This window comes from Dermacentor albipictus, chromosome 7, assembly GCF_038994185.2.
Source record: "Dermacentor albipictus isolate Rhodes 1998 colony chromosome 7, USDA_Dalb.pri_finalv2, whole genome shotgun sequence".
In the NCBI taxonomy this organism is placed as follows: Eukaryota; Metazoa; Arthropoda; class Arachnida; order Ixodida; family Ixodidae; genus Dermacentor; species Dermacentor albipictus.
This window is the reverse complement of record NC_091827.1, coordinates 45,712,389-45,738,407: the sequence shown is the minus strand read 5'-3', so window position 1 is coordinate 45,738,407 and position 26,019 is coordinate 45,712,389. Positions and strand designations below refer to the sequence as shown.

The following is a 26,019-nucleotide window of genomic DNA, read 5'->3' as shown; positions in this document are numbered from 1 at the left end:
TTGGTCTCCATGCAGTAAAGTGAAAATGTATTAAATACTGTGAGCCAAATAAAGTTTGTCTCTTTGCAATCTGCAATTACCGCTTGTGAGCCGCAGCTTCACCAGCCCCGCAAGTATAGGTAATGGGCATAGTATGCACGAGCCAAGTGGCCTTACTTAGAGTCCTCGTACATCCTCCCATACCCACTCAGTGCTTACTAACCCGCCATGGTTGCTCAGTTGCCGCATTTCGATGGCGGGCGAAATGCGAAAACACCCGCGTACTTAGGGTGCATGTTAAACAACCCCAGGTAGTCGAAATTTCCGGAGTCCTCCACTACGGCGTGGCTCATAATCAGAAAGTGGTTTTGGCACGTAAAACGCCCTAATTTTTTTTCAGTGCTTACTCTCTCCATTTTTTCTCTCTCTATTTCTTTTCCCCCAAGCCAGTGTAGGGCAGCAAACCGGGTGCTCGTCTGGTTGACCTTCCTACCTTTCCTGTCGCCAGGAATGCCGCATTCCTGAGACGACAGAACACCTCTTGTGCATCTGCCCGCGATTTGATGTGCAGAGAAAATCGCTGAAAGACATGTCGTCAAAATTTGTCATCGGACCATTAACAGAAAAGATTCCATTGGGACCTTCGCCTGATCCTCGTCATCAGCCTGATAGTCTGAAGGCTCTCAACAAATTTTTGTACGAGCGCAGACTGGACAGGAAGCTTTGAAGAGTCTTGGGGCGTGCAAGATTTTCACGGCCATCTTCATCTTCATAATCAACGTCTTCTCTATTCTTTCTGTCTGCACCATTTACCCTTCCGCCAACGCCGAGTAACAAGTGAGGCGAACCTTTCGCCCAGAAACCCGAAGCGGGGCACCGTGGACGGGCAGTGCCGCACAGTCGTGGATCAGGGTCGAACTTACCCCGCAGCACCCGCCGTGGTTGCTCAGTGGCTATGGTGTTGGGCTGCTGAGCACGAGGTCGCGGGATCGAATCCCGGCCACGGCGGCCGCATTTCGATGGGGGCGAAATGCGAAAACACCCGTGTGCTTAGATTTAGGTGCACGTTAAAGAACCCCAGGTGGTCGAAATTTCCGGAGTCCTCCACTACGGCGTGCCTCATAATCAGAAAGTGGTTTTGGCACGTAAAACCCCAAATATTATTATTTACCCCGCAGCAATGACGTGTGTCTACGCCTTTGTCAATGAAAGCAAACCAGTCCTGGTAGAGAGTCGCGCACGATTACCAACAGCTTCTTCTCGAATCGTTGAAGTGCCTTAAACGCTGAAGAAATAAAAATAGTGGTAGCCCATTGGGCTGAGCGTTGATGCAGTGTGGCGGTCAGGTTGGTATCTGGCAGATTGTCAGGTATTTAGTTGCCTTCTCCTTGCCACGCTTTCTCCACACACCCATCGTGCGACAAAAAAAACACCCTTTGTTATGCCCCAGTGAGTGAATAAATAAACATCTAGTCCGGTTTGAATAAAAAAAGCAAAGTCAGAAGTTTGGCTCTACACCCATTCTCGAGCCGCTCAACCAGAGTGTCCAAACCTCCAGAAATTGGTGTGTGCTTCTAGCAATGTGGATAGAAAAACGTACCCACGTGTTATATCTTTTGCAATATGCCTGCGCATATTGCACGCCGAAGCCCCTTTTCTTTAAGCTTCCTCAGAGGCCATGGTCGTATTGACATACTTTAGCTTGCTGAGTGTTCTGGCGTGTTCTGTGCACATTGTGTGTGTATCGTGCATTGGGGCAAATAGTTTTATTTTTCCACCGCGCCCGTTTTGAGTGGCGTTTCAGGTGTGGCGCCAGGCGAAGCTCTTCAGGATTTATGAGACTCTCTTTCTGTCTCTCTCTCTCTCCCTTGCGTTTCTGTGCACTGTGACGCAAGATAAATATTACACGCGTCGTTGTTCTCTCGGCTGTACCTCCTCTCCTCATCATTCATCCACCGGAATGCCTAAAGCATCGCCTCGGACATCGGGGACGTCGCTTTCTCGACGTCTGAAAGTGCCCGAACTGGTGTTTTACATATCGAAGTAGGTTGACAAGGAGGTAGTGCATCAACCTGTAAACATTTCGTGACATTTGACAGTGTGATCTGTGGGGTGCGTAAAGATCGAATGAAAAGTACAGGTTCAGGCAAAATAAGAAGGGAATAAAATGCTTCGCGTCCCATCGCTTCGCTCGATGCATGCACTCAAACGTGCGCGTTAAATCTACGCAATTTTTGTCTTTGGCTTCTCTTCCGTCGCATTGGAAAAAAAAAATTCGATACCGTCGCAAGTCACAAACGCGTATCCGTTGCGAGTAGCCCGAAATCGAGGCGTAAGAAGCGTTCTCAAATTGCGGCCTAAATAGTTGGCGTTCTAACAAATATGCCTAGGCTCCGCATCCGCTACCTCTTGTTCTCTCTTTATCGCCACAGAAAGTTTCGGTTTCGGCGGTCGGGCCATCGAGTGAGACGTGTTCATGCTTCCTTCTGCGCGTGCTTAACCCCATGCTTGTTAATTTAGCTATTAAGCGAATGTTTGCAAGTTTATTCGGCCGATAAGGCTACTCTCCTTACTTCGTATAGCTGTTTACTGATTTGCTATCGCAATTGATGCTTCGCCTTTCCAAGGAAACCGACTTTTTTCTGTCTCTTCGAAATCCCTTTAAGCAGAGTCTGCTATATTAATCATTTAACTTACTTCGGACCAACACTTAGGTCTAAGAAGGAGGGGCGAAAGAAAGCGCTTAATCAGCGACCCCCGACCATAAAAAAAAAGTAAGGTAAAGGAAGCACTTTTCCTTAAGTGGGAAAAATTCCCCTTTCGAACCATGCTCCTCTAACACCACGTAGCAAGACGAAAGACAACATTGCATGCCCGGTACTGTTCTTTCGGGAAAGAGGGAACGGTCCAGTACACCTACGGAGCCAAGTAAGCACGAAGGCCGGCAAGCAGCCAATACGCCCTAAGTGTAGTAAACGTCCAGAAGAACTTGCAGCGGCCACAGTGCAGGCTACAGACACTACGGAAGAGGTGGCAATAGCCCTAGCAGCCACCATGCGGCCAGCTCAGCAGCTGCGTCATGATACTTAACAAAAAATGGCGTTTTTTCGTGTCAGAACCACGATATGATTATGAAGCACGCCCGTAGTGGGGGACATCGAGTCAGTTTTGACCACCTGAGGTTCTTTAACGTGCATACCCGATGCACGGTATACGGGTGTTCTTGCACGGCCCTGCGGAGTGAGATGGAACATGGCGCGCTCCGTAGCAGACGACGCGATTGTCGCCACCCTGTGCGGTGAGCGAGGAGGACAACGAGACACACTAGTGGTCGTCTGAACACCACGTGACCACCACCTCCGCTTCCGGTGAAATGCTGAGTCTCGTTCTTTCATGCGCGAAGCCACGCAGCTCCCTACGCTTGTTTTCTTTAACGGGTCGTAATAAAAAGTTGCTGTGACCAGCCATTCCTGGTGCTCACGAGGTATTGAGTGCTCGTACAGTAATTATGGATTATTTTGCTTTATTTATGAGCAATATCACCATACCAACAGAGAGAGACATAAAGGAAAGGAAAGGCAGATCACCATACCTATAACCTTATTGCTGCAAGGCATCAGCAAATTCTGCGCTTTGTGATGGCACCGTCGATGAGGCGAGGTCCGATATTTCGGGAAGAACTTTACTATCGACATGGAATATCTGATATCCTCCACCCTTCGTACACTCGCTATAGTCTCATCCTTTATGTCGGAGAAACCGTATTGTAGTTCCTACAACTTCGCAAATACAGGGTGATCATTTTAAAGCTTTATGGAATATTTAGAAACAGCCTGTTACATAAACATAGTTCCGGTCCTTGAGCTGGATTGCTCAGAGGGGCGGAAATTACTTCCACGAGAAATGGAGACGCACATTCAACTAATTTACTAAAGTCTACTAATTATTTTATGAATTAATTAATTCACGGCACATACTGCAATTTACGAATTCTGATTTCCAGAATGACGCCAGTTTGGAGATAGGGTCAGTTTGGAGAGAGCACAGTTTGGAGATAGTAGATAGATGCACTGCTAGTTAAACCATACGCGTCCCACAGCAAGCGGGCAGAACATGAGTGCATGCAACGCGTCACCCTTTCAGCACTCTAGCAACATTGGCGCGTGACGAAATGGCAGGTTAGGAGAGAGAGAGAGGGGGGGGGGATGAGTCACGCGCTATCACACCGAAGAGACAAGGCACGTGCAGCGTTTACAGTCGGGCAGTCAAAGTCTATCGCCTTCAGGTACAGCAAAAAATGGCTCGCGTGGGCTGGCAAGATGTAAGACCAGATTGCCAGGCCCTCTGCTACAGATAGCGCAGTCTACTCAAATTGACACAGCCTCAATCTATCATTACAATTGCAGTTGTATCACTGCATATTTCACCATCGCACGCAACACAGTCGTGTCAAATGTGGTCTCGGAGTAGCCTTCGCCAAGTTGTGCAGCTGTCGCATCGGAGTGGCTGACTCACCCACGTGAGCCAAGTGCCCATGTGAAGAGCTCTATCGGTCATCTTTGCTGCAAAATTAGCCGCTTCCACGAACAACGCCAGCTTTGCCGATGCACCTTGAGAATAGCACACCATTGTCAAAGTTTTCCACGCGGTGGTTAGTAGACGATGATGTCGTCGAATTGAAGCGTCTTATAGGGACTTCGAAGCTTCCGCGAACAACATGAATCGCACGACAGAGTGCTCCTCTTTATAAACTTAAATGTGTATTCACGCGCGAAGTGTCTGAGAACGCTATGGGAATTAGAAGGATGCAATGTTCCAGCGAAACAGTTAAACACGCAAGCACGAAAGAAGAGTAAACGACAGGCGAAAACTGCGAACCCGAACCAATTAGACCAGCTCGCCATCCGCGCGGTTAGAAGACTGTCTTTCTTTTTTTCGTTTCTTTTTTTTTCCCTGTCATTACCTCCGAGTATACGGGAAAAGACCATTTATTTTATTGGGCCGTTTTCGTTGTTTTTTTTTCATATGATTGCTCCGCATTTCTTCGTGAACTGCTAAGTAATTGTAAACGATTTAACTTCACCTAACTCGATCGTTTCACGGATCCATACAATATCGTAACGTTAAGATGTCGGTGATACACTACACACCTTTTACTTTTTCTGTAAACGGTCACCGTTTCCCACGTCAAGCCTGCAGGCCAGTGTTCATATTAGCATGTTCATGTGAGCGTGTTCATGTAATGTTCATGAACACGGTCACATGAACATGCGGTAGCCACATCCCACGGTGTAGCCTCCCGCAGGATTTTCCTCTCGCTAGAAACACCCTATTCACGGGCTTCGTTCGCGGAGCATTTGCCATTACACGGACATTTCGAGGGGCAGTTTTGTTTCTGTAAAAGTGAACCTTTTAAAGAACAGCCTTCTTTCCCTCTTCATTCGACTTTTCCACTGCTGCTGATGCTGTCGCACTCTAGCACGGCGCGTCGGAGTTCTTTCAGAGTGTGTATACACATGGCGGAAGCGCGGTAGAGAAAAATATGCGATATGATTAACTTTTTCGGACCATTACAACGCTTCACCGGAGCGCTATCTGGAGCTCCCTGGGCGCCGACACAGTACCATCTTGACGGCTGTAATTACCCGTGACCTCCCCGCACAAGCACTGAACAAACTGCGGCGCTTACCTTTGTACTAACGTGAAACAGTCCCGAGGGAAGCGAGATAGAATGGCAGAGGGGAGAGGGGATAGAGATTGGGTAGAGCCGACGCCGTCGCGTAACGAATGAATAACAGCCCTGCCACTGTTCGCCCACAGCCCCGTAGAAGGGAGGGGGGGGGAGAGAGATAAAGAATAGCTGACGTGACCAGGCAAGCAAACGCTGCTTCTAGATAGGACAGTGGTTAAGGGTAAATGGGATAAATTTAAGTTGAAGGTACAGTAGGGTACGCTTCTTCTATTTCTGAAAAAAAAAACGAACATGCAAACATGTCACGCGGCCAACGTATGCAGGACGTGCAGAAGCAGAGCGGCATTAATTAAAACGCACCGCGGGGTCCTAGGTGACACTACGGAAGCGGTCGCACGTCAAATCAACGCTTCCGTGCCTCTGCGGTAGCTTTACGGCTACGGCATTGCTCGATGTCGCGATTTTGATGCTGGCCGCGGCAGCCGCATTTCGACAGGGGTCAAAAAAAAAAAAACGCTCGTGCACCTACATTTAGATACACGTTAAGAGAACACCGTGGTGTCAGAATGAATCGGGAGTCCGCCACTACGGCATGCCTCCTGGTGCCTCGTGGCCTTCTAGTCTATGCGAGCCACTTCGCGCTACAATCCAAGAATATGTTACCGTACCAACTCGTCCAGCTTTCTATCCTTTTGCATGCCTCATAATCGCATTGTGTTTTGACCAAGTACAATATCCATAATTGAATCAAAGTCGAACACTTGTGCCACGATGTGATGTGCCGAGTGAGGCAATGAGAAATGCATACTTTCTCGTGAGAAAATGTTCCAAAAGCCAGGGGAACTCATGCTTCAAAGTGTTGTTTACACTGGCTTAACTCTAACCTCTAACCGTGGCCCCCTGCCGGATGTTTACGGCACTTTCATAGATAAATAGGATGTATTTCTCATTTGTTGCCATTGTGTACTGACGATGCCACCCGCATAGGTGGCGAAACGTCTATGTTTTTGTTATACTTTGTTGAGTAAAGCCAGTGTAAACAACACTTTGAAGCATACTTTCTCGGAGGTTACGAACAATATCGCACCAGAACGCCTCAAGACTCTTTGTGTGCTCTGCCTAGCACGCGGAGAAACGAAAGGTGTTGCACGCAATGTAACTTTCAACATCAACTCACCGCTCTCACATTGCACTGCACGCTGAATAAATTATACATTTGCCGTCAACGTCACTTCTAATTATCGTCGACCAAAGCAAACAGCACTGAAAGCTTCGCTTACATCGATTCCCGCAGTGCGTGGGACCCGCATAATTTTTTTTCTCAGGCCACTTTGTTGCTGTTACTGTCGTTCACAATAAAAGTTGCCCTCTCTTTTTTTTATATGTATAAAAATATGTATGACACTATACTGACAATGTTCGTATGTATTCGGTAACGACGTCTCTTTTTCATTACGCTAACTTTCGTTGACCCCCTTCTGAAACTGACTGTGTAAAAGATTTACTGTATGACCTTCTCATAAATGTACATATCTTTTACGGATCCTTTATTACCTTGTCGAACGCTGGAATTCGGCCTGTATAACACATGCTGTTCGTCTACTAGGTTCCCGGTATTTCTCCTTTCGCTTGTACAAAAAGGGCACACGGGGCTAGGGGCCTAGTGAGCTGACTCACGTCGCCACCTTGACCAATCAGGTGACTCACTGACTCACATCGCCTCCTTCTTGCTTCGGCGCCTCGACAATCATGTACTCACGTATTGTCAGATAAACGCAGTGTCAATATCTGTCAGACTATCTCCCTCCATAATCCTTCCAGCTAACCTCCCGACTTTCTTTTCTTGACACAATCTCGCGGAGCATTTTCCTTTCCGGTACGCGACCCCTTTCCTCCTTTCTCAAACGCGTTTACTGGGGACCCCACGTGGGCGCATCGCTTCGCATTCTGGTGGCCAGAAAGCGACGTGGATTCACACATCGTGGTCGTCACTCTTGTTCCGACGTCCACGGTGACTGTTCGTCCGCTAAACTGTCCGCGAACGGTGGTGACGTCGTCTCCTCAGCGTTGGGTAAGTCGTATTTGGCTCTTCTGGTCCGTCTTTTTATTTTTTTAGTAACAAGCTGCATGTACGCGAGAAGTGATTGAGGGGATGCACATAAGAAACGGGCGAACGCGAGCTTAGATAATTAAGCACTGAGTAGAAGGTGGCACGTTTCGAACCAACGTCTTGTACCGGAGTAAGTCGGTATATACTTCACAAAATACGCGTAGCTTTAAAACACTTGAAAAGAGATGGTACATGAACTTCTTTTTTTTTTTTAGGTTTTCCCTGTTTTTGTAATTTTTTTTTATTCGCGTAACGACTTCTGTCACAGATTTCAGCCATAGCACACCTTCTAAGTTGGTTCCCGGGAGCGTTTGTTAGCGAACCGGAGACTATATGCTAATTAGACGAACACCAACCAATTAGATTCGTTAATTCTGACCTAACGATTACCGCCACCAACGGCAATGAGTTGGATGCGGCATCGCGAAAAAAAAAATAGCGACGAATTTTTCACTCCTGTCCTGTTAAGGACAATCGTACGACTGCAACAACTTCAAGTGTTCGATCAACAAGTTAACCTTTCCCCAACAATAATGGTTTCATCCTAAGTCTTGCTTTCTAATGAACCGATGCTTTCAACACGTCGAGTCATTAGAACGCAAGAAAGAATTCAGCTTGCCTACTGTGAACCTTGTTTTGTTGTTTAAATGTGTATTCGTGTTTACTGCGTGACTAGCAAGGGGCGTAGCTGTTACATGCACCGTCTTGCCTCAAGCGTGTCACGTTAGCGGTCCCAGAAACTCGCGTGCGGAGAAATGAAATTCGAATTCCCGGAAAAATGAAGCCCCGATTCCTATTTTTTTTTCTGCAGCACTATAGCAGCTTTGGTCATAGCACATCGAAAGGGATTTAAGAAGCTCCATTCTATTAGTAGGAGAAAATAATACTTCCTCCGATATATAATGTTTTCTAGAACGTCTGAATCGATCATTCTCAAAATTTGTATAGCGACATGCATAACAAACACGTAGCGGCACGTGCACGCGTAGTTGAAGCGGCGGGACTCCATTACACGTTCTCGCCGAATCGGCGTGAGATGGGGGGGGGGGGGGTCTTTTGTCGCAGTAAGGGGGGCAACAACTTGGACGTGATATCGCGAAAAAAAAAAACGGTAGCGACGAATTTTCATTACGAGTAGAAAGCATGCGATCAACGACATGACGAAGAGAATGACAGAGACCACCACAGCGCTGTGGTCTGTGTCCCTCTCTTCGTCCTGTTGTTTAGCACTGTTTTTCTGCCCGTAATCAGGAACCAACCAGCCCAATTGCGTGCTCTTCTGAATATTCACTGTTGTGCGAATGAGCACGATGGCACGCCCGTAACAAGAGGGCAAACTGGGTGCCACCATGTTGTCGCGCATTCACGTGGTAACCGGCGGGCCAATCGTCCAGAAAACTACATGCCCCCCCCCCCCTTCCGAGAAGCCCTCAAAATTCCGTATACCCACGCATTTGGAGTCCCAGGGCTCTATTGTCGCCATTGAACGCCTTCAAGGAAGTCAACCCGGCGCGTCGTTGGAAAACCTCCCTACCTTTCCCTCTTTATATTTCTCTCTCTCTTTCTCTCTTGACGATCGCGGAAGCTTGGCATTGTACACGGGTGTGTAGGATTCGCGGATATGAAAGGGCTACCGACATATTTCCAACCATTCACTTCTTTTTTTTTGCTTTAAGTGAGGACCTTTGCGCCCTAGAAAAAACTGTGAATGTCCACAGAGCAGTATAAAATATGTAATATATAATCTATTACAGAAAGAGTTACTAAAATGTCAATATGTTTTGGGACTATAGATGTCTAGGACCCTAGCTTAGCGCAAAAAATATGTACAGTGGGAAACATCGTGTCAGCGACCCTTTAAGCAGCTTCCATTCAGTCGTCGTTGCGCGGAGGGTGATTAGGCACTGCGCCGTTTATGGACATGTGTGGTGGGTTGATGCCGGACGTAGTTCCCGCTGCACTGCACGGAACTGGGGCGAGCACGCAGCGAGGAGGAGAGAGCGCCTGTGCTGGAGGGTAGCGAATTTCAGGTACAATGGCGCAGTGATGTAGGTACGGCGCTTGTCCCTGTGTGTCGCTTGCTTTGCATATATCTTCTAGTTCGCGCTGCTTTAATCTCATGGGGCACTATAGAAACATTCGCGAAAAGATTTTTGTTTTTTTTAGGAATGCGCCATTGATTCCGCAGACTGACTGTGAGCTCATACACGGCATATACGTTCAAACACCGCTTCAATATATGCCACTCATTTCCGAGCAGGGCTTTTTTTTTTTTGCAAAAGTCGTGTAAGCGTTGGAAATTCATGTATCAGCTTTGTACGCCTTGTGTAGTCTACCAGGTGTTGTTTCGAGAACTGTGATTTGGCTATTTTTGGAGCAGAATTGTGGATTTTTTAAACTTTGCGTTTCGTTTTTTTTTTTCGACACGTTGCGGCAATTTTCGGCACATTCTTGTAAAAAAACATTAGAGGCGCTAAATCAAAATTATGTTTCCGACAGTCACTAGACTTTCACTTCCTCTCTCATTAGGTGCAACAAATTTCATTCAACTGACTCAAAGAGCTCTCTCATGAAAGCAGTTCTCCATTTTACATATGCTTGAATCAGACGTGTAGACGTTATAACCCGTAATATAACGTATAATACAGAGCATAATACATTATAGCTTACAATATAATATAACGCATAATATAACCTGTACACGTTGTGCAGGAAAATGCAGCCAATTACAGTTAGTTCTTTCAAAATTGTAAATGATTACGATTACTAATTACTGCCCCATGAAAGTCATTGAGAAATTACTAAACTGTAACCGATTACCTTAAGGTTACTTTCCTCCCTACTATCATTAAACCTTCACAAATATACACTGTAGAGAACGAGTCGGATATATTCGGTATTCTTTCCTCGTTTTCTTGTTAACACATCCGCAGCGACACCGAAAATTCGCTGAATGTGAGTGGTGGCGCTGGCTAACGCACCCTGGGTTCTACTGGGACACATAAATACCTAAGAAAGTGGATGGGGAAATGGCGCCGCGGTAGGTCAATTGGCAGAGCATCGCACGCGAAATGCGAAGGTTGTGGGTTCGGTTCCCACCTGCGGCAAGTTGTTTTTTCATCCACTTTAATTTCGAATAATTTATCGTCTATTTATGTTCATTTATTAGGCACAAGTAATTTCCCCTATGTTGCCCTTGGTGTCAGTGTTTGTTGGCTCCTCATGATATGACTATATATATATATATATATATATATATATATATATATATATATATATATATATATATATATATATATATGTATATATATATAATGCGTTGAAAACTTATTTGTTGTGAGCTTTGCGGTATATGTATCAAGTTTATTACCACAAGTGAAAATTAAGGTTCATAAATTCCTTTCGTAAATTTCTTGCCGATGCCCCACCGGCATTATGTCAGCGTGACGTCACGGATGTCAAACTATCTTCTCGTATTTATATAGGCTGGTTGTCCCTAATGCCAGTCTAAGGAACATGCCGAGTTCCGCCAGTGCTGGTTCCGCATTTGGCTCATCTCAAGTACAACGTTGTCCATTTTTTTACGATTAAGAAAAAAAACATTTACCCGCGCAAGAGCAGACGCGGCATAAATCTATGACGTCACGGCGATCTGTTGCGAAAAGTTTTAAGGCGGCGCCTCCATAAGCGTGTCTCGTTATTCCATAATTTCGGATTACGATGATTCGCCTTCTTGTGGTGAGATGGATGGTTTGGCATTGTAGAAGTGTTTCTGTTTATACGGATAAAGTTTATTTTGTCTATATAGTGTTCCTTGAAGGTTAAGCTCAGCTATCTGAGGTTCTTTGATCAGCTTTATTCATGATGGCTCCTGCTTTTTTTTCCTCTTCTTTCCCGCAGGTGCCATTCATATTTGCGGCCTCAGTGATCCTCGCCAACTTGGTTGTTTTCTTCTTCAGGCAAGCGACGTGCCACGAGGACCACAGCCATGTCTGTAAGTGTCCGATTCCACCCCCCTCCCTTTTCGATCGAATAATGCGTAATAATGAGAACTTCATGAGTAGTTATGTAAAAACTATATAAATGAGCTATAAAAGTAGAGAGTAAACGACGATATATGTGCGTAGAAAATATGTCACCAGGAACGAAAAATATGGCCGCCACTTCCTATGAGGGGAGAGAGAGAGAGTACATGTTAATGAAGAGAATGGAGGAGAGGTTGGCCTGGAGAGCGTGTCTCTAGCCTGCTACTCCTCACTGGGGAAAGGGGAAGTGGAAATATAGGGCAAGGTAGGTGGCAGGTGATAATGTTATGGTACAATGAGGTACTATATACACTATATATGCAAGGGGAGTTATGCGAAGCATTATAGAGTAGCTCCTTATTTGTGCGCTTGGGGAGCTGAACGTCCTTCAGTTTTCTCCTCCGTTAGATTAGCGCAGCGCTGCCTATCCCTGGCGGTTCTGACGCACGACTTAGAAGCAACGGCCACTTTCTTTGGTCGATGCAAGTTTGCACCTCGGTGAGCAGGCGCAGCTGTGGTTGGTGGCACACTCGATGTCCACTCGTTGCACCAATGAGCGCGGGCTTCCGCGCCACGTTGTAGGGAGATTGCCCGGTAGCTGCGCCCTCTAGCGCGTGAAGGGGGCGGAGCTTCGGACCTCGTTGCAGGTAACGTAATCTTCGTGTCCAGAGGATCCAGGGACACCAAATTATCGTGTGGTCGCGCGACTCGCCTTACGTGATCTCTTACTTTGTAGATAATACAAATTGACCGTTTTAAAACTCCCGAGCTAGCTTATCACTTCGCACTCCTCGGTAAACCGAGAATTGATCACGTGATTGAATTTTATTTTAGATTTCGTTATTACAGCACCATTCTTTATATTTTAGACATTATTAGGTCTAGTTTAACATTTAGCATTACTTTGTCGGATTTATGAGTAGAAAATTGATTTCGAAGGTGGGACGAGAAATTCAAAACGACCCTGCGTGACCTTGCATATCATGCGTCGCATCGTAAAAAAAAGAGAGAAAAAGGAAGTAAGTGACAGCATGCGAGAGACGAAAAAGCGTATTTTTACAAAGAGAGAGAGAGAGAGAGAGAGATGTATATAGGAAGGCAGGGATGTTAAGTCAAGGGTCTGGTTGGCTACCCTACGCTGGGCGAAGGGCAAGGGAGAGAAGGGAGAGTATTTGTACAGGAATTTGGTAAGCACGACTAATGCCAAGTCCGTTCGCATGTGGTGCCAGGTCTGCTCACTTGGCGTGCGCTTTTTTCTGTTGACGAGTTCACTGCGTAGTTCCAAGCTCTTGTAGTTCTGCGTAGTTCGGAACGCGAGTTCAGAAATGCAGTCGCAAGGCGGTGCCAAGCCCTTCCGGAGACAAACGCAAAAGCGCCGATACGGTGCGCGTCGTCCGTGGTTGTGCGTTCGAATCTCGCGCCTTGAAGTTGCTGACGTTTGTCAAGGCTGCGCTCTGAACCTCCAGTGCGAGTGCATAGTTTTGTCGGATTCGCAACTGCCGTGCCGCGAAGAAAGTGGTTGACGGTGGCTCTTTGCGAGAACTCTTTGAAGACACCGTAATGCCTCGGGAACACGACTGGCGCATAAGCTCGGGAAATGGAAAATACATTGCATGCGCCTACATTTGCGAGCATGTGGGAAGCAGCTACCTTGAAATCGGGTCCATTACTTCGAAATCGGAATAAATACGAATGCTCGCTTCGTCTAGTGGACGTGGGTGCGGTCAATTCAAATTTACTGTGCAGTTTTGGACAACGCGCGTTTTACCAACACGGTCACTTACCATTTTTCCCAGCTAACGTTATGCACGCCGTTAAAAATGACGAAGAAAAAAACCACTATGCAGCATACAATTATAAAGCATACGGTGTTCTTTCGTCACATGTCCGAAAACCGAACATTGCAGTTCTTGTAACAGTGTTTTGTACCGGTTTCTTTTTTCTTGTTGTTTTTTGCTTATCATAGCTTGGGTAACGTTAGCTGAGACACACTATATACTAGAATGACGTCTTCAGGTGAATCAAGACCGCAATTTATAGACAGAAACTCCAACAAGATTTCCCATTCGCTAAATTGAGTATAAATGAGTGCTACATACCACTTAAGCAATATATTTCCAAAGCTGCGCAGGACTGGTGATTGTGTAGCCTTCTTCTTATCAGCTTCTGCTCAGATCTGAAAGCAGACGACGCGCGCACCTGGCGGTTGTCGCAATGACGTAAGTCCTAGGGCGCAGCCTCCGAGATTTTTCGTCGTGCCGCGGGCGCCGCCTCATATCTCGGAGGTCATGCCGAAGAACCACGCGCTGTATATGACGTACCGCTCTCGGCAACCGGTAATGACTACCTTTCTTTTTTTTTTCAGTTTCGCAGTCACGAACGGTTGCTTTTGTGACCTTTTCGTGACGCTTCCGCCCGAATTTAAATCGTCAGATTTTGCCCGGTATATCTGCTCAGTCCTAGACTAGGCCTGTTACGCGGTCGGAAATATTGTTATAATGCAGGCGCACTCCTGGTTGTCAGCGGATGTGACGTGAATCCTAGATCATGGTTTCCAATAATTTGAGCGTTAGTCGGACGCCTCCTAGTCTGAGAAGTCGTGCCAGTGAATTGCGCAGGTGTTCCATGTTCTGCGCCATTACATGCGAGCGGCAATGGAGGCTCTTTTACAGCGAAGTTTTTTTTTTTCTTTGTCCATACCCACCTGGGTTTAGCGGGTATGCCACTGCTGGGTATGTCGGCATTACGGCGAATATCTATGTAGCTCTTATGTGCGTCGAAGGTTTGTTAAAACATTTTTGCTGAGAATATAAGATTTGAGAAGTTGAATAATTATTATTAACTGGCTAATTAGGTGAACTGCGAAAACAGGTCTGATTTACTCAAAGCGACGGCAAACAACATTGCTTTTTGGTCTAGCTACGTGGCACTTAATTATTTTTAAGTTTTGGCATAATTTACGTGGTGGCAAATATCAAAGCGAGGGAGTATAACAGAGCTATTTGTGTTATACAGATCTGTATCTGCGTGATACTAATCATGAACGACCCAGATCTGTCTTATAGCTATGTGTATCTACGTGATACTAATCGCGATTAAGCCTGATCTCTCATCAATATTTCTCGCACAGGCTAAACAATAATGTTAGCTTGCAGAAAACCCACAATCTATACTATCACAGAACAATACCATTAAAGGTCACACTTTAAGTTACCTGTCCTTGCTTCTTGCTCTGGATTGCAATTTATGCTGACCTTCGTGTCGTGGATCCAAAACTAGCCACGTAGGCTACTTATCCAGATGACACTGTATACCACATTGTGAAACAATATGCTGGAACAAACTATTTTCTTCTTTATTTTCTTTTTCAATCTAAAGCGATGCTCTCAAACGCAGTCAAACAGTTCCTATCATAGGTCAGCAGTGTGGGCACTCACCTCCGCTCACACTCACTGGCACTCACTCGCACAAGTAAAACTCTTGCTTGGGCTAGTTGGTTCATGCTTGAAGTAGTAAAGGCAAGGCGCAGAAGACCATGACTCAGGAAGAAGAACGCAAATGACAGGACCGGCGCCGGTCCTGTCGTTTGTGTTCTTCTTCCCGAGTCCTGGTCTTCTGCGCTTTGCCTTTGCTACTTCAAGCATAAACCAACTAGCCCAAGCAAGAGTTTTACTTGAGCATATTTCTTCTACATTGGGCCCTTTCATTAAGTCCTGGTCTTCTGCGCCTTGCCTTTACTACTTCATTCACTCGCACACCCACTCACGCCTTTGAAATGAGTGCGTGCACTCATCAGTGAGTGCGCCGGCCTGTGTTTCCTATACAGTGGGCCTTCAACGTCAGTTGCGCCTCCGTCGTGTCTTTGCAGCTGGACTTCGGTGTCTTCCTGGAGAGCGGCAGGTATGCCGACGTTGAGTTCGTCGTGCGGTCCGGCCCGTACTCCGTGTCCAGGACCTTCAAGGCGCACAAACAGCTGTTGGCCATTCGCAGTGACGTATTTGGCGCCATGTTTCGCGGATCGCTCCGCGAACGGGACACCGTCCTCATCAGGGACCTGCACCCCGATGGCTTCCGTGGGCTTCTCAAGTGAGTCCGTATACTATCGCGCAATTTATTTCCCTGTTTTTGTCTTATTATTCAGAGACCTGCGAGGGCATTCTGTAAAAGTCCACCTAGTGGAGTGTCCATTTCGGCCGCTGAAGATTGGATGCAGCTGCACGAGCGAGGAGGAGACGAGCGGCCCCAGCCAATCAGCAGCGGCCGAAACGGACAGTCCAGTATAGGTGGACTCCTACAGAATACCTCCTCCGCAGAATATTACCCGAAGTGGGTAATATAGCTTCTGACGACCTCTGGACAGTTCTAGATCAGTTAGATACAGAAAACCGTTCACCTTGAACGAGATTTTGGGACCGTGGCCTCGAATGTCCCAGCTACGAAGGGCCACAAAAGCGATGCTGCGATATTTGAAAGCTACTGCATTGAGTGACCGTCTGTGATCCTCACCGTGTGTTCGTCAGTGATATAGAGCAGAAAACTGTCACCACGTCGGCGATATTCACAGTGGACTTTCTCTTCTTCTCTTAATTCTTGCCTCCCTTTTCCCTTCCACAGTGTAGCGTAGCCAACCGGGTTCCGTTTCCGTCCTGGTTGACATCCCTGCCTTTCCTTTATTCTTTTCCCTCTCTTCTTTTTCCACATCGCGAAACAAGGAAAATTCGAATTTTTTCTCTGAAAACGACGCAATTTCAGCGCCAGGTATATTAAAAGGTATGGACCATAAAATGCCATCTCGCTGCAATATCTGAGTGTGAGCAAAATGGTGGCGAGTGCGATATCTCTTCATGACGTTCGGCGAAAGACAAACGTCTCCGAGTGTTACTTCTGCAGGAAATTTCGATCACGTGATCCCGTCCTTCCGTCTGTTTCTTAGCCCTTTCTTTCATTCCCTTCACTTCCTTACAGGTACGTATACACAGGACGGTCCGCTATCAACAACATCGAAGATGCCATCTACACAAGAGACGCGGCTAAGAAGTACCGCTTCCTAGATCTAGCCAACACCTGCACCGAATACATTGAAAGTCACCTCGAAGCAGAGGACGTCTGCACGGTGATCGACTACTCGTTCGTGTCTTACGGTGAAGTCAGAGACGACGTGGTGGAGGAAGTGATCTTGGACAACGCTGAATCCGTGCTGTCGTCTGCTGCCTTCACGATCTCCATGGAGCAGACGGTGAACTTCGTTTTGGACAGGGTAAGCCATTATTTATACGCATGAACTAAGTGACGTACAAACTAACTTTACCTAAACGCAAAGTCCTTGCGACACGTGGGTGTTGATGAAACGATAAGTAATGTAAATGAAAGTGGACGAAGAAACAGTCCATCAAGGAGCGGCACACGTCCTACTGGCACATACCCAGTGCTCCAATCAAGCGTGTACGTGTTTCGAGTAACACTGACCAATATCGGCGTGAAAAAAAAAGATAGCTAAAGAGAAGCCCCGGTGCACACAGTGCCGCATAATTCGGTGACCCAAGTTGGTGCGACGGTTAGTGGCCAACCGTGTTCTCTCGCACGGTCTATGTATATATACTTTGGCCTATATTACGACCAGTACGACGTTTTACTAATACGGCAACTCCACCCACGCAGGTGCACGGCGTTCCGGCGAAGGTGGTCATCAGGGCCGTGCTCCGTTGGGCAGGCGCGCAGTGCGGTCCCGACGTCGCCAAGTGGGAGCACAGGGGGACAGTCGCCGCCGCTGTGAGGAAGTTCCTGCCCAAGCTCAAGTTCCTGGCGCTCAGCGTGCGGCAGATGGCCAAATTCATCAGGGATGACGCCACGTGTGACATTCTCTCGCCGGACGAGGCGTCCGCCATCTTGTGCGAGATTCTCGAACCCGGGAGGGTGTCCCCGCTGCCGGAGTGGCTGAACCCCGAGCGTGACATTTTGACAGGCATGAATCGACTTCCCGGGAACGGAGGGGGGCTCCCCTCCCCTAATGCGGAGGGGGGCTCCGCATTAGACGTCGCTGAGTCGGCGCCGATTCGATTCTCTTGCGCGGACGAGATGATGCGGCCGGATTCCTAAAACGCGACCACGCTGTGTCGCCGAAGCAAAGGCAAACGGGACACCTTCCTTCTTACTTTCTTTATCTGCATTTCATTTTTTTTTATAAAGGCGCTATGATGTTACCTCTCTCTTCTATAGTCTGTCCGTAGTCATTTTCTGTAATCTGTGTGTAAGAGAAAATTACCTTCCAGCGTCGTGCTCTTGTGCCACGTTCTCAGGTGGAGAAGAATCTCAAATCAAGCTGTTCCCGCTTTTTATTCTAATTCTGTCGGTCTTTGCTTGTCTGTGCATGCGCGCGTTCAGTTATATGGTGAATAAAAACAATATGAAGGCTGCTTGTGTGCTTTCCATTTCAACCCTGGCAGCAACGCCGACATCGGACACGTCGCAGTGTCTGGTGGATTCTGTTGTCGAGCCGCGACGGAAATATATGTGTTTCTTGTTTTTTTTTATTTATTTTTTGGCCGGGTTGCAATGGGCTCGCGAGAGGCCCTTGTAATAGACGTATACTGCTTTCTTTGAAATGAGGCTTTCGTTAATACTTTCCTGGCCGTATAGCTGCAGGGTGCCGCTGCTGTCTTGACGAATAGATCGGCTAAAGAAAACAAAAAAAAGAAAGAATTGAATGACAGGCGCAATGGCTGCGCCGTATATCTGCAAGCAAGCAAAGCTGCAAGCATTGGAAAACAATCGCGCCTATCTTTGTGCCGTTCCAACGCCAGCTATCTTTTTGGAGGGGATGGCCACGTGAGTCCCATCGCGCAGAACGGGTGCGCAGGGCGCATGCGCGACTTTTCCTTTCGCGTCAGACACGCAGGAATGAAAATGGCAAACTTACAGCGTTTCATGGATCGCTTCACATATTCACATTCAGGCATGTGCGCTGGATCTGCACAATATGCTAAATGAGGAGACAGTGGGAAAGAAAATGGGCCACTGTTGAAGCGGTTATTATTACAGCGGTCAAAATCAAATTCAGTCATTAAATAACCTACGGAAAAAAAGGAAAAAGAAGCAGAAAAAGAACAATGGAGGAGGAATAGAGAGGGCCTAACTTCGATTACGCGTCTATTAAAATACATGTAAAAAAACGCAGAAATGCTTTTTCGAGATGACCACTTGATCGATTGAAACGAACTCTATCGCACTTGAAATAGAGGGAAAACGCCGCCCACTTCAGCACCACTGTCACGATTTCGCCCACAGTTGTGGCGTTGGAATTTGCGTTCGCATGTAATCAAGACGACAGGTAAAAAGCGCAGTTATATATAACACGTATACGCACGCGATGGTTGGAACTGAATTCAATTCATTCAACATCGTTACGTGATATCAGGACCATGAACAAAAAAAGACACTTTCCCGGAACAAATTTCAAGAAACACAAGCTCTCGAGAGCCAATCGGAGACTCAACATGGCGGATAACGGCGGCCATGCAGCCGCCATGCGTGTCGAGAACACGGTGGAAGAAGAGAGGTATTCAAGCAGAACTTTTTGTTGGGCTAGTTGGTGCACGTTACTGAAGTACTAAAGCCCCAAACAGACGACACAAGAAGAGACACGGACGAGCGCAACTTCTTGTTGGGCTAGTTGATGCTTGTTACTGAAGTACTAAAGCGCCAAACAGACGACACTAGAAGAGACACGGACGAAAGCAACATTTTGTTGGGCTAGTTGGTGCAGGTTATTGAAGTACTAAAGCGCCAAACAGACGACACAAGAAGAGACACGGACGAGCGCAACTTCTTGTTGGGCTAGTTGATGCTTGTTACTGAAGTACTAAAGCGCCAAACAGACGACACTAGAAGAGACACGGACGAACGCAACTTTTTGTTGGGCTAGTTGGTGCAGGTTATTGAAGTACTAAAGCGCCAAACAGACGACACAAGAAGAGACACCGACGAGCGCAACTTCTTGTTGGGCTAGTTGATGCTTGTTACTGAAGTACTAAAGCGCCAAACAGACGACACTAGAAGAGACACGGACGAACGCAACTTTTTGTTGGGCTAGTTGGTGCAGGTTATTGAAGTACTAAAGCGCCAAACAGACGACACTAGAAGAGACACGGACGAGCGCAACTTCTTGTTGGGCTAGTTGATGCTTGTTACTGAAGTACTAAAGCGCCAAACAGACGACACTAGAAGAGACACGGACGAACGCAACTTTTTGTTGGGCTAGTTGGTGCAGGTTATTGAAGTACTAAAGCGCCAAACAGACGACACAAGAAGAGACACGGACGAGCGCATCATCCGAGACTCCTCTTGTGTCTTCTGTTTGGCGCTTTAGTACTTCAGTAAGAAGAGAGGTGCTCCGACGGCGCACCCGCGCTAGAGTAGTTAAAATTCACTGTACCCGCGCTGGGGCTAGAAAGTGGCCACTTCGTGTGACCGGAAGTGAGCGCCGTAACTACGGCCAGCACGTCTTCCGGGGGCCTTGCTCTCCGCCAATTCTGCTGGCGCAAGCGTGGATAATTTACGACCTCAGTCAGCGTTGAAACGTCCATACCTAAAGATATGCTCTTTTTCGTTATTCAGACGCCTAAATTCTGAGCAGGCGCAAGGTTTTGTGCCGCTTGCTGTCTAAATACCATACAGAACGGTTGAAATCTGGGCCGGTTGGTACATACTTGAATGAAAAAAACAGTCAAAAACACAAAGGACAAGAGGAGAGGTTCACACCACTACGACTGAACTAACTAAGCGCTTACTTGAAAAGGAATTTGAATTTCTAGGTCGGTCACGATAGAAGTGTTTCTTGTCTTTTCATGCTATGTGATCAGCGATGATGCAGTTGTGCATGCTCTGCTGGCCTTGCTGGGACTACACCGATTCTAATAAACCTCAGTTGATAGTCCAGTCGTTGTGGTGTGAACCTCTCCTCTTGTCCTTTGTGTTTTTGACTGGTTTTTTCGTTCATTCATGTCTAAATACTGTCATTGCCGACACGAGAGACACGCGTGGTCTGGTCGAACAGACGATGCGTAATCGGAGGCTGCTCTTGTAAACCTCAAGACGCGAGTCCGGCTTCTGCACAAGGCTGCTCACGTATTTCAAAAGCTGGTGAGAGCCGAAGCAGTTTTCCGGAAACATGCTGAAAGGTCTTGATGTTTACGACCTCACCATCGATGAAATGCTTCATAAGCATCGCATTCGAATTCCATGTACCGAACGCAAAGTAGATATTGCAGCGCATCTATTAAATTACTTTGTTGCGCTGAGCATGTGACAGTTCTGCAAACAAAGAACGTCCGACAGCAACAAGTCGCGCAACTGGAGAAAGCTTGTGTGAGCTATAGATACATGCGCTGTTCTGGCCAGCCGAGGGGTCCAATGTGAAAGCTCTTGGTGCAAACAACCGGCAGTCGAGTGATGAAATGAAGCCACATCTTCCGCGACTCCTACGCGGCTTTAAATGTCCATCGGAGCAGGGTAACACGAAACCAAACATCTGCGGATCAACCAACGGCGGGATACTCGATATCTCGATACCGCCGATACGGCCCAAGCTTGCAACGTGCTTGCAAGCGTGTGCGTCTGCTGAAGGGAACAAAGACATGCGGTGCTGTTCGTGTTTCTGCGTTGCTTATAACTTTCCTGTTTTGAATTCTTTCGTTTTAACCATTCAAGTATATAATTGCCCGTTTACTTAAACCTGATAAACGACCTGCTTAATTATAATGCCGGGCACTGCTTCTCTCGCAATAAAAACAAGGAAAGCGAATGCAGTTTTCTTTGGCTATTGCCCTCCTAACACAATTCAGAAATCGATTATAGCGCCCCTCAAATTTCACTTTGCACTTTTTCAGAATGAGCAACGCATGACCTGTGCATGTTGACAGCCGTGGAAGCTTATCTAGTGCACTGGCACTCCTCTAAATGCGCGTCACACCGTGCTCGCTTTGGAATTTTATTAATTATGCAATTGTAGTGAGTGCCTGTCTTTCTCGTAAATATCAAAACGAGAGCCTAATACCGCCATACGCCAAGGTGACTGCTGCTAGACCCCTCATTTCATAAATCACTCATGCGGTCTCGAGGGGAATAAAATCTCGGAATGTCGGCAGAAATATAAAGGGACGTTCGTACAACCAAATAGTCGTTTTGAGCAGGCGAACGGCACATATGCATCGAAATAAAGCGCCTCAGCCGAGCGCGCCTATAGAAGCGCCAGCAAAGCGAGCCAAAAAGTTACGCACGCCTTTGCCGCAAGGGGCGGCACCTGTTCTGTGGGCCTAAAGTCAGTCACACTAAGTGGCTGCGCCTAGCGGCATCGTCGAATCGCCTCTCTTCTTCCACCGAAGTCCAGAATAGAGCAGCCGCCATTATCCGCCATGTTGACACTCCGATTGGCTGTCTAGAGCGCGCGTGTCTTGAAATTTGTGTTGGGAAACGGAAGTTTTACAAAATTCAATTTTGCGGATTCATCAAGATGACGAAATGTGACGTGGTGCTGCAAATTTTATCGACTAGTACGTACATTGTCTTGGTCCTTGGCAGCTACAACGTTAGCGCTTCAAAAATAAAGTGAGCGGTTCCCAGGGGAAAATTTCCAACTGGGATCCAACTGGTTTCAGCTGGGACCAACTGGTCTCAGCTGGAATATGCCAGAATATGCTATGCATTAAGCTTTTAATGCTTAAATTTGAATATTGAAGTATCAAATTAAGCATAGCAAACGTGATATGCTGGGCATTGCAAGTTTTAAACTACTGATAATTAGCATCCTAGCAATATTTTTTGAATGTATCAGAAGCAATTTCATAGCTGACCAAGTCTTTGGTGTTGATACGAACTCTGCATGATTAAAAAAATTTCTTTCACACTTATGTTACACACTATATATATTAAGTTTAAGGCATCTTGAAGATTATAGAAAACGGTGGTAGAAAAGGTGGAAAAAGGTGGAAAAAGGAGTGGTGGTGGAGGCCAGTAGCATTTAGAAAAAACAAGTGATCAATGACTTATATGCAAAGCCTTTCGCACTACTTTTACAAAATAGGTTTTCTCCCTAAAGTCTATATATATACATGGCAAAGCCCAGGGGAGTATTTCTACAAGGCTCTCCTGGGGCAGCTGTGTGCTTTCAAGATATGTGCAGTCATGAGTGCTGGAGTTGCTACAAATTTTCTGCAGACTGCAAAATACCTTAGGTTAGCTGATGTATCCTTAAAGGACACTATGTGCTCAATCTTTACAAACAAACCCTAAGAGGTTATGAGAGCCGTGGAATCTCTCTTGTGTGGCCTGCTGTACTGTTCACTGTGGAACACATACCCACAGACTTCAACTCTGTCGTGTTCAACAATAGGATCGCTTACAATGTCACGAAGCTTAGACTTAACAAAGCCAAGGAGTGGTTCATGCAGTTCTCGTAGTTTGCCTAACTGCAGCACTGCGTTCTTGCACGAGGCTTTCTTACCTTTTGACATGAATTTCTGTGTTTGCATGGTGGCCAATGCTTTCAGTTTTTTGCTGCTGTCACTCATCAGCAAACGTTCAACAATTTGCAATGAAACACCTTTGCCTGATGTCACTAGCTCTTTCAGCTTACCAAGGTTTGTTTCAAATCCAAAGCACGAATGTGCCAAAGTGGTCCCTGAAGAACTACACTCTTTGGCAAGTGCATGATTTGATGCATATTAAAAGTCATATGCTTCTTGCTGTACAGAAACTGTGTGTCTACAACAAATCTCGCAAGGCAGTGTGTGCTTTCCGTGACATCTCTTGAAGACACACAGTCCTTCAGCAAGAGGAAAATGCCTTTTACAAAAAGTGAGAAATGTTTCCTGTATTCTGATGGCAAAATTCCTTAAAGGCATGGAAGTGCAAAATACAAAAGCCACTGTTGCCATTTTGTAGTTTTCCAATACTTTCTCAAAGCCAAAGAACGCTGAAGGCGAATAAAACAGAGTGGCGGCTTTAGACTTTGAAGGCGGTTGTCCAGAAGTTCAAAAACCTGTGGTGCCCCAATATAATATGGCTCATTGACATCTGTTAGCCACAGATCAGTGAGCTGCTGAGTCACTCCAAGCAACACATAGTGCATATAATCAGGAGTAAATCCCCAAATTATATCGTATTCTCTCAGGTTGATGAGAGGAGACGGCCCTTTGATACCACTGATTGATGTCCCATATGATGCAGCTTCAACAATTTGTTGAAGTGTTACGTCATGCGTTCGCTCTTTGGGAATGTTGTCTGCTGGGTACTTGATGGTTCCTACATGCATGTACATAAAAGTATAAATTAACCATACCACAGAACAGACTGCAGTACTTAACCTTTCACTGCAATTGAAAAGATTGCAAGATTTTAGTAAAAAATATAGGTACTTCTAAAACTTACCTAAACAACATGGATGTTGAATACAATATGCTCTAGTTTGAGAGGACTGCAAAATTAAAAGATTACAAAATTAAACAAGCATGGCATAGTACACATCAAACTACAATGCATCACTATATGAGGTCTGTTTAATTTGCCTGCGCCACCTGAACCAGCCACGAGGTGCTGCACACTGCCATTTGTTTCAGCGGTGTCGCAATGGCAGCCTCTAAACAATGCGAGAAAAAGGTGCTGGGCTGGTTACCGATTTTTCAGCAACTTTCCTACTGACAGTACCACGTTAGCACAGACATGCAGATACGAAGCAAACAATGCAGCACATGGGCACAAACCCCGTTGAAACCCTGCTCGCATGCATCTGCTGTGTCTATGCAATGTGAGGTGCGCTGTTTACGTCAGACATGTATACTAGATGTTGTGTATGTGTATTTACCATAGCCCACAATTCCACTGTTTGTGTCAATCGATTAGCGATACTATTTCGAATTAAACAACATAATGTCTGTAGATTGTCAGCGCAGGTGGTATTCTTGTGTATTTATTGCCCTCTAAACTCAAGCAATAAAATTACAAGGAAGAAGAATCACCCACATGTTTGCCTGTGAAGGCATGGCATGTTTAGGTTCGACAGAATGTTTGTTGTTTTGCAGTGGAAAAAATGCTTATTCGTTAACCGAATGTATGTCATGTACATGTATACTCCTTCCTGCTGTATTTAAGAACAAACATATCAGAAGTTGCCATGTACCTGTGGTTTAAGGCCTACCAAACTTGCACAGACACCGCACATTATGTAGACATGTATAAGGCCTGCACTACATCTGCACCTCCGCATTCCGTTTTCAAGTGTAGCATTTTGCTTGCATTGCTGTAATCCAGCTGCACCATTTATGACCTTCTCAAGCTTTGCTGTGGACTGGTTCACATTGGTGCCGGTGAATCGAACGAACCTATGAAATCGCACCCAAGTTCCTTCAAAATGAATTTTGTCAAATTGAAGGTTGGGTTGATGGCAGTGGATTAAATTGAACGTTCGATAAGAGGTACTAATTTCAACAGCCCCTTTCTCTTAAATGAAGTCCATACATATGCCACAGAGAGAGGCATGTAAATTGAACAGATGCAAATTTGCCACAGTGCACGAGCAGGATTAAAAAGCTGGATGAAGAGAGTGGACAAAAGCCAAAAAAGGAGGATAGCCACAAGAATGTTCGCACCATCTACACTCTCCCCTGGGTGAAGACACCAGCTGCAGCCATGGTAGCCATTAAACTGGACGCTGTTCTGGAGGAGCGCTCTTGCCGGTGCACCAGCAGTACAACTTACACAGTACACCTGTAATGACAAAGTACGAGATGAGATTAAGATACTGCTAAGTAGTTATCACAGACATCTGCCTGAGCTCAATTACCTTGGAGTGAATGCTTTGCGACCCAGCTTTCCATGTGACTCCAACCGTTTCAAGCTGATTCATCTGCTCCACGAATGATTTTACGAACGCAGTCATGTCAGCATGGGACTGTCCATACCACAAAGCTGGTATCAGAACATTCTTGCTACGCAGATGTGGTGGCAACTCATTTATGGTAACTTGAATAGGCCAAATTGAATACGTGGATGATTTGAAAATCGGTGCCCCATCTACATTGAGCAGTAGCATTACGTCGTGACGTGAAATCTTCGCCTTAATGGCTTTACACGACTGACCGTCAGTGAAATCACTCATTTGGATATTATCTCTGTTCTGAGCAATGTCTTCAAGTTGGCTGGAAAGGGCAGCTGCCACACAT

The 26,019-nt window shown here is 46.2% G+C and overlaps 2 protein-coding genes and 1 long non-coding RNA gene across 4 annotated transcripts in view; 1 reads left to right on the top strand and 2 right to left on the bottom strand.

Annotated features, from left to right (window-relative positions):
* The window catches only part of LOC139047961 (BTB/POZ domain-containing protein 6-like), a 190,520-nt gene that overhangs the window by 60,922 nt on the left and 103,579 nt on the right, over positions 1 to 26,019 (bottom strand). The window lies entirely within an intron of this gene.
* LOC139047396 (BTB/POZ domain-containing protein 6-B-like) lies at positions 9,673 to 18,209 on the top strand. 2 transcript variants are annotated; one of them, XM_070521222.1, is made up of 5 exons: positions 9,673 to 9,811; positions 11,682 to 11,775; positions 15,675 to 15,892; positions 16,772 to 17,063; positions 17,465 to 18,209. In XM_070521222.1, the coding sequence occupies exons 2-5, from the start codon at positions 11,770 to 11,772 to the stop codon at positions 17,900 to 17,902; spliced, it is 954 nt and encodes a 317-aa protein (XP_070377323.1). In that variant the 5' UTR covers positions 9,673 to 9,811; positions 11,682 to 11,769; the 3' UTR covers positions 17,903 to 18,209. The 2 variants fall into 2 exon arrangements, with proteins under 2 accessions (XP_070377323.1, XP_070377324.1); XM_070521223.1 differs by having other exon boundaries at positions 9,758 to 9,833.
* On the bottom strand, positions 23,803 to 25,862 carry LOC139047395 (uncharacterized). Its single transcript, XR_011507142.1, has 3 exons — positions 25,641 to 25,862; positions 25,447 to 25,564; positions 23,803 to 24,103 (listed from the first exon to the last, which is right to left on the bottom strand). It is a non-coding gene; the product is annotated as an uncharacterized lncRNA (long non-coding RNA).

Coding starts and splice junctions, on each gene's coding strand:
- LOC139047396 (XM_070521222.1), top strand. Junction 15,893..16,771: donor GGCTTCCGTGGGCTTCTCAA/GTGAGTCCGTAT, acceptor ACTTCCTTACAG/GTACGTATACACAGGACGGT. Junction 17,064..17,464: donor TGAACTTCGTTTTGGACAGG/GTAAGCCATTAT, acceptor CCACCCACGCAG/GTGCACGGCGTTCCGGCGAA.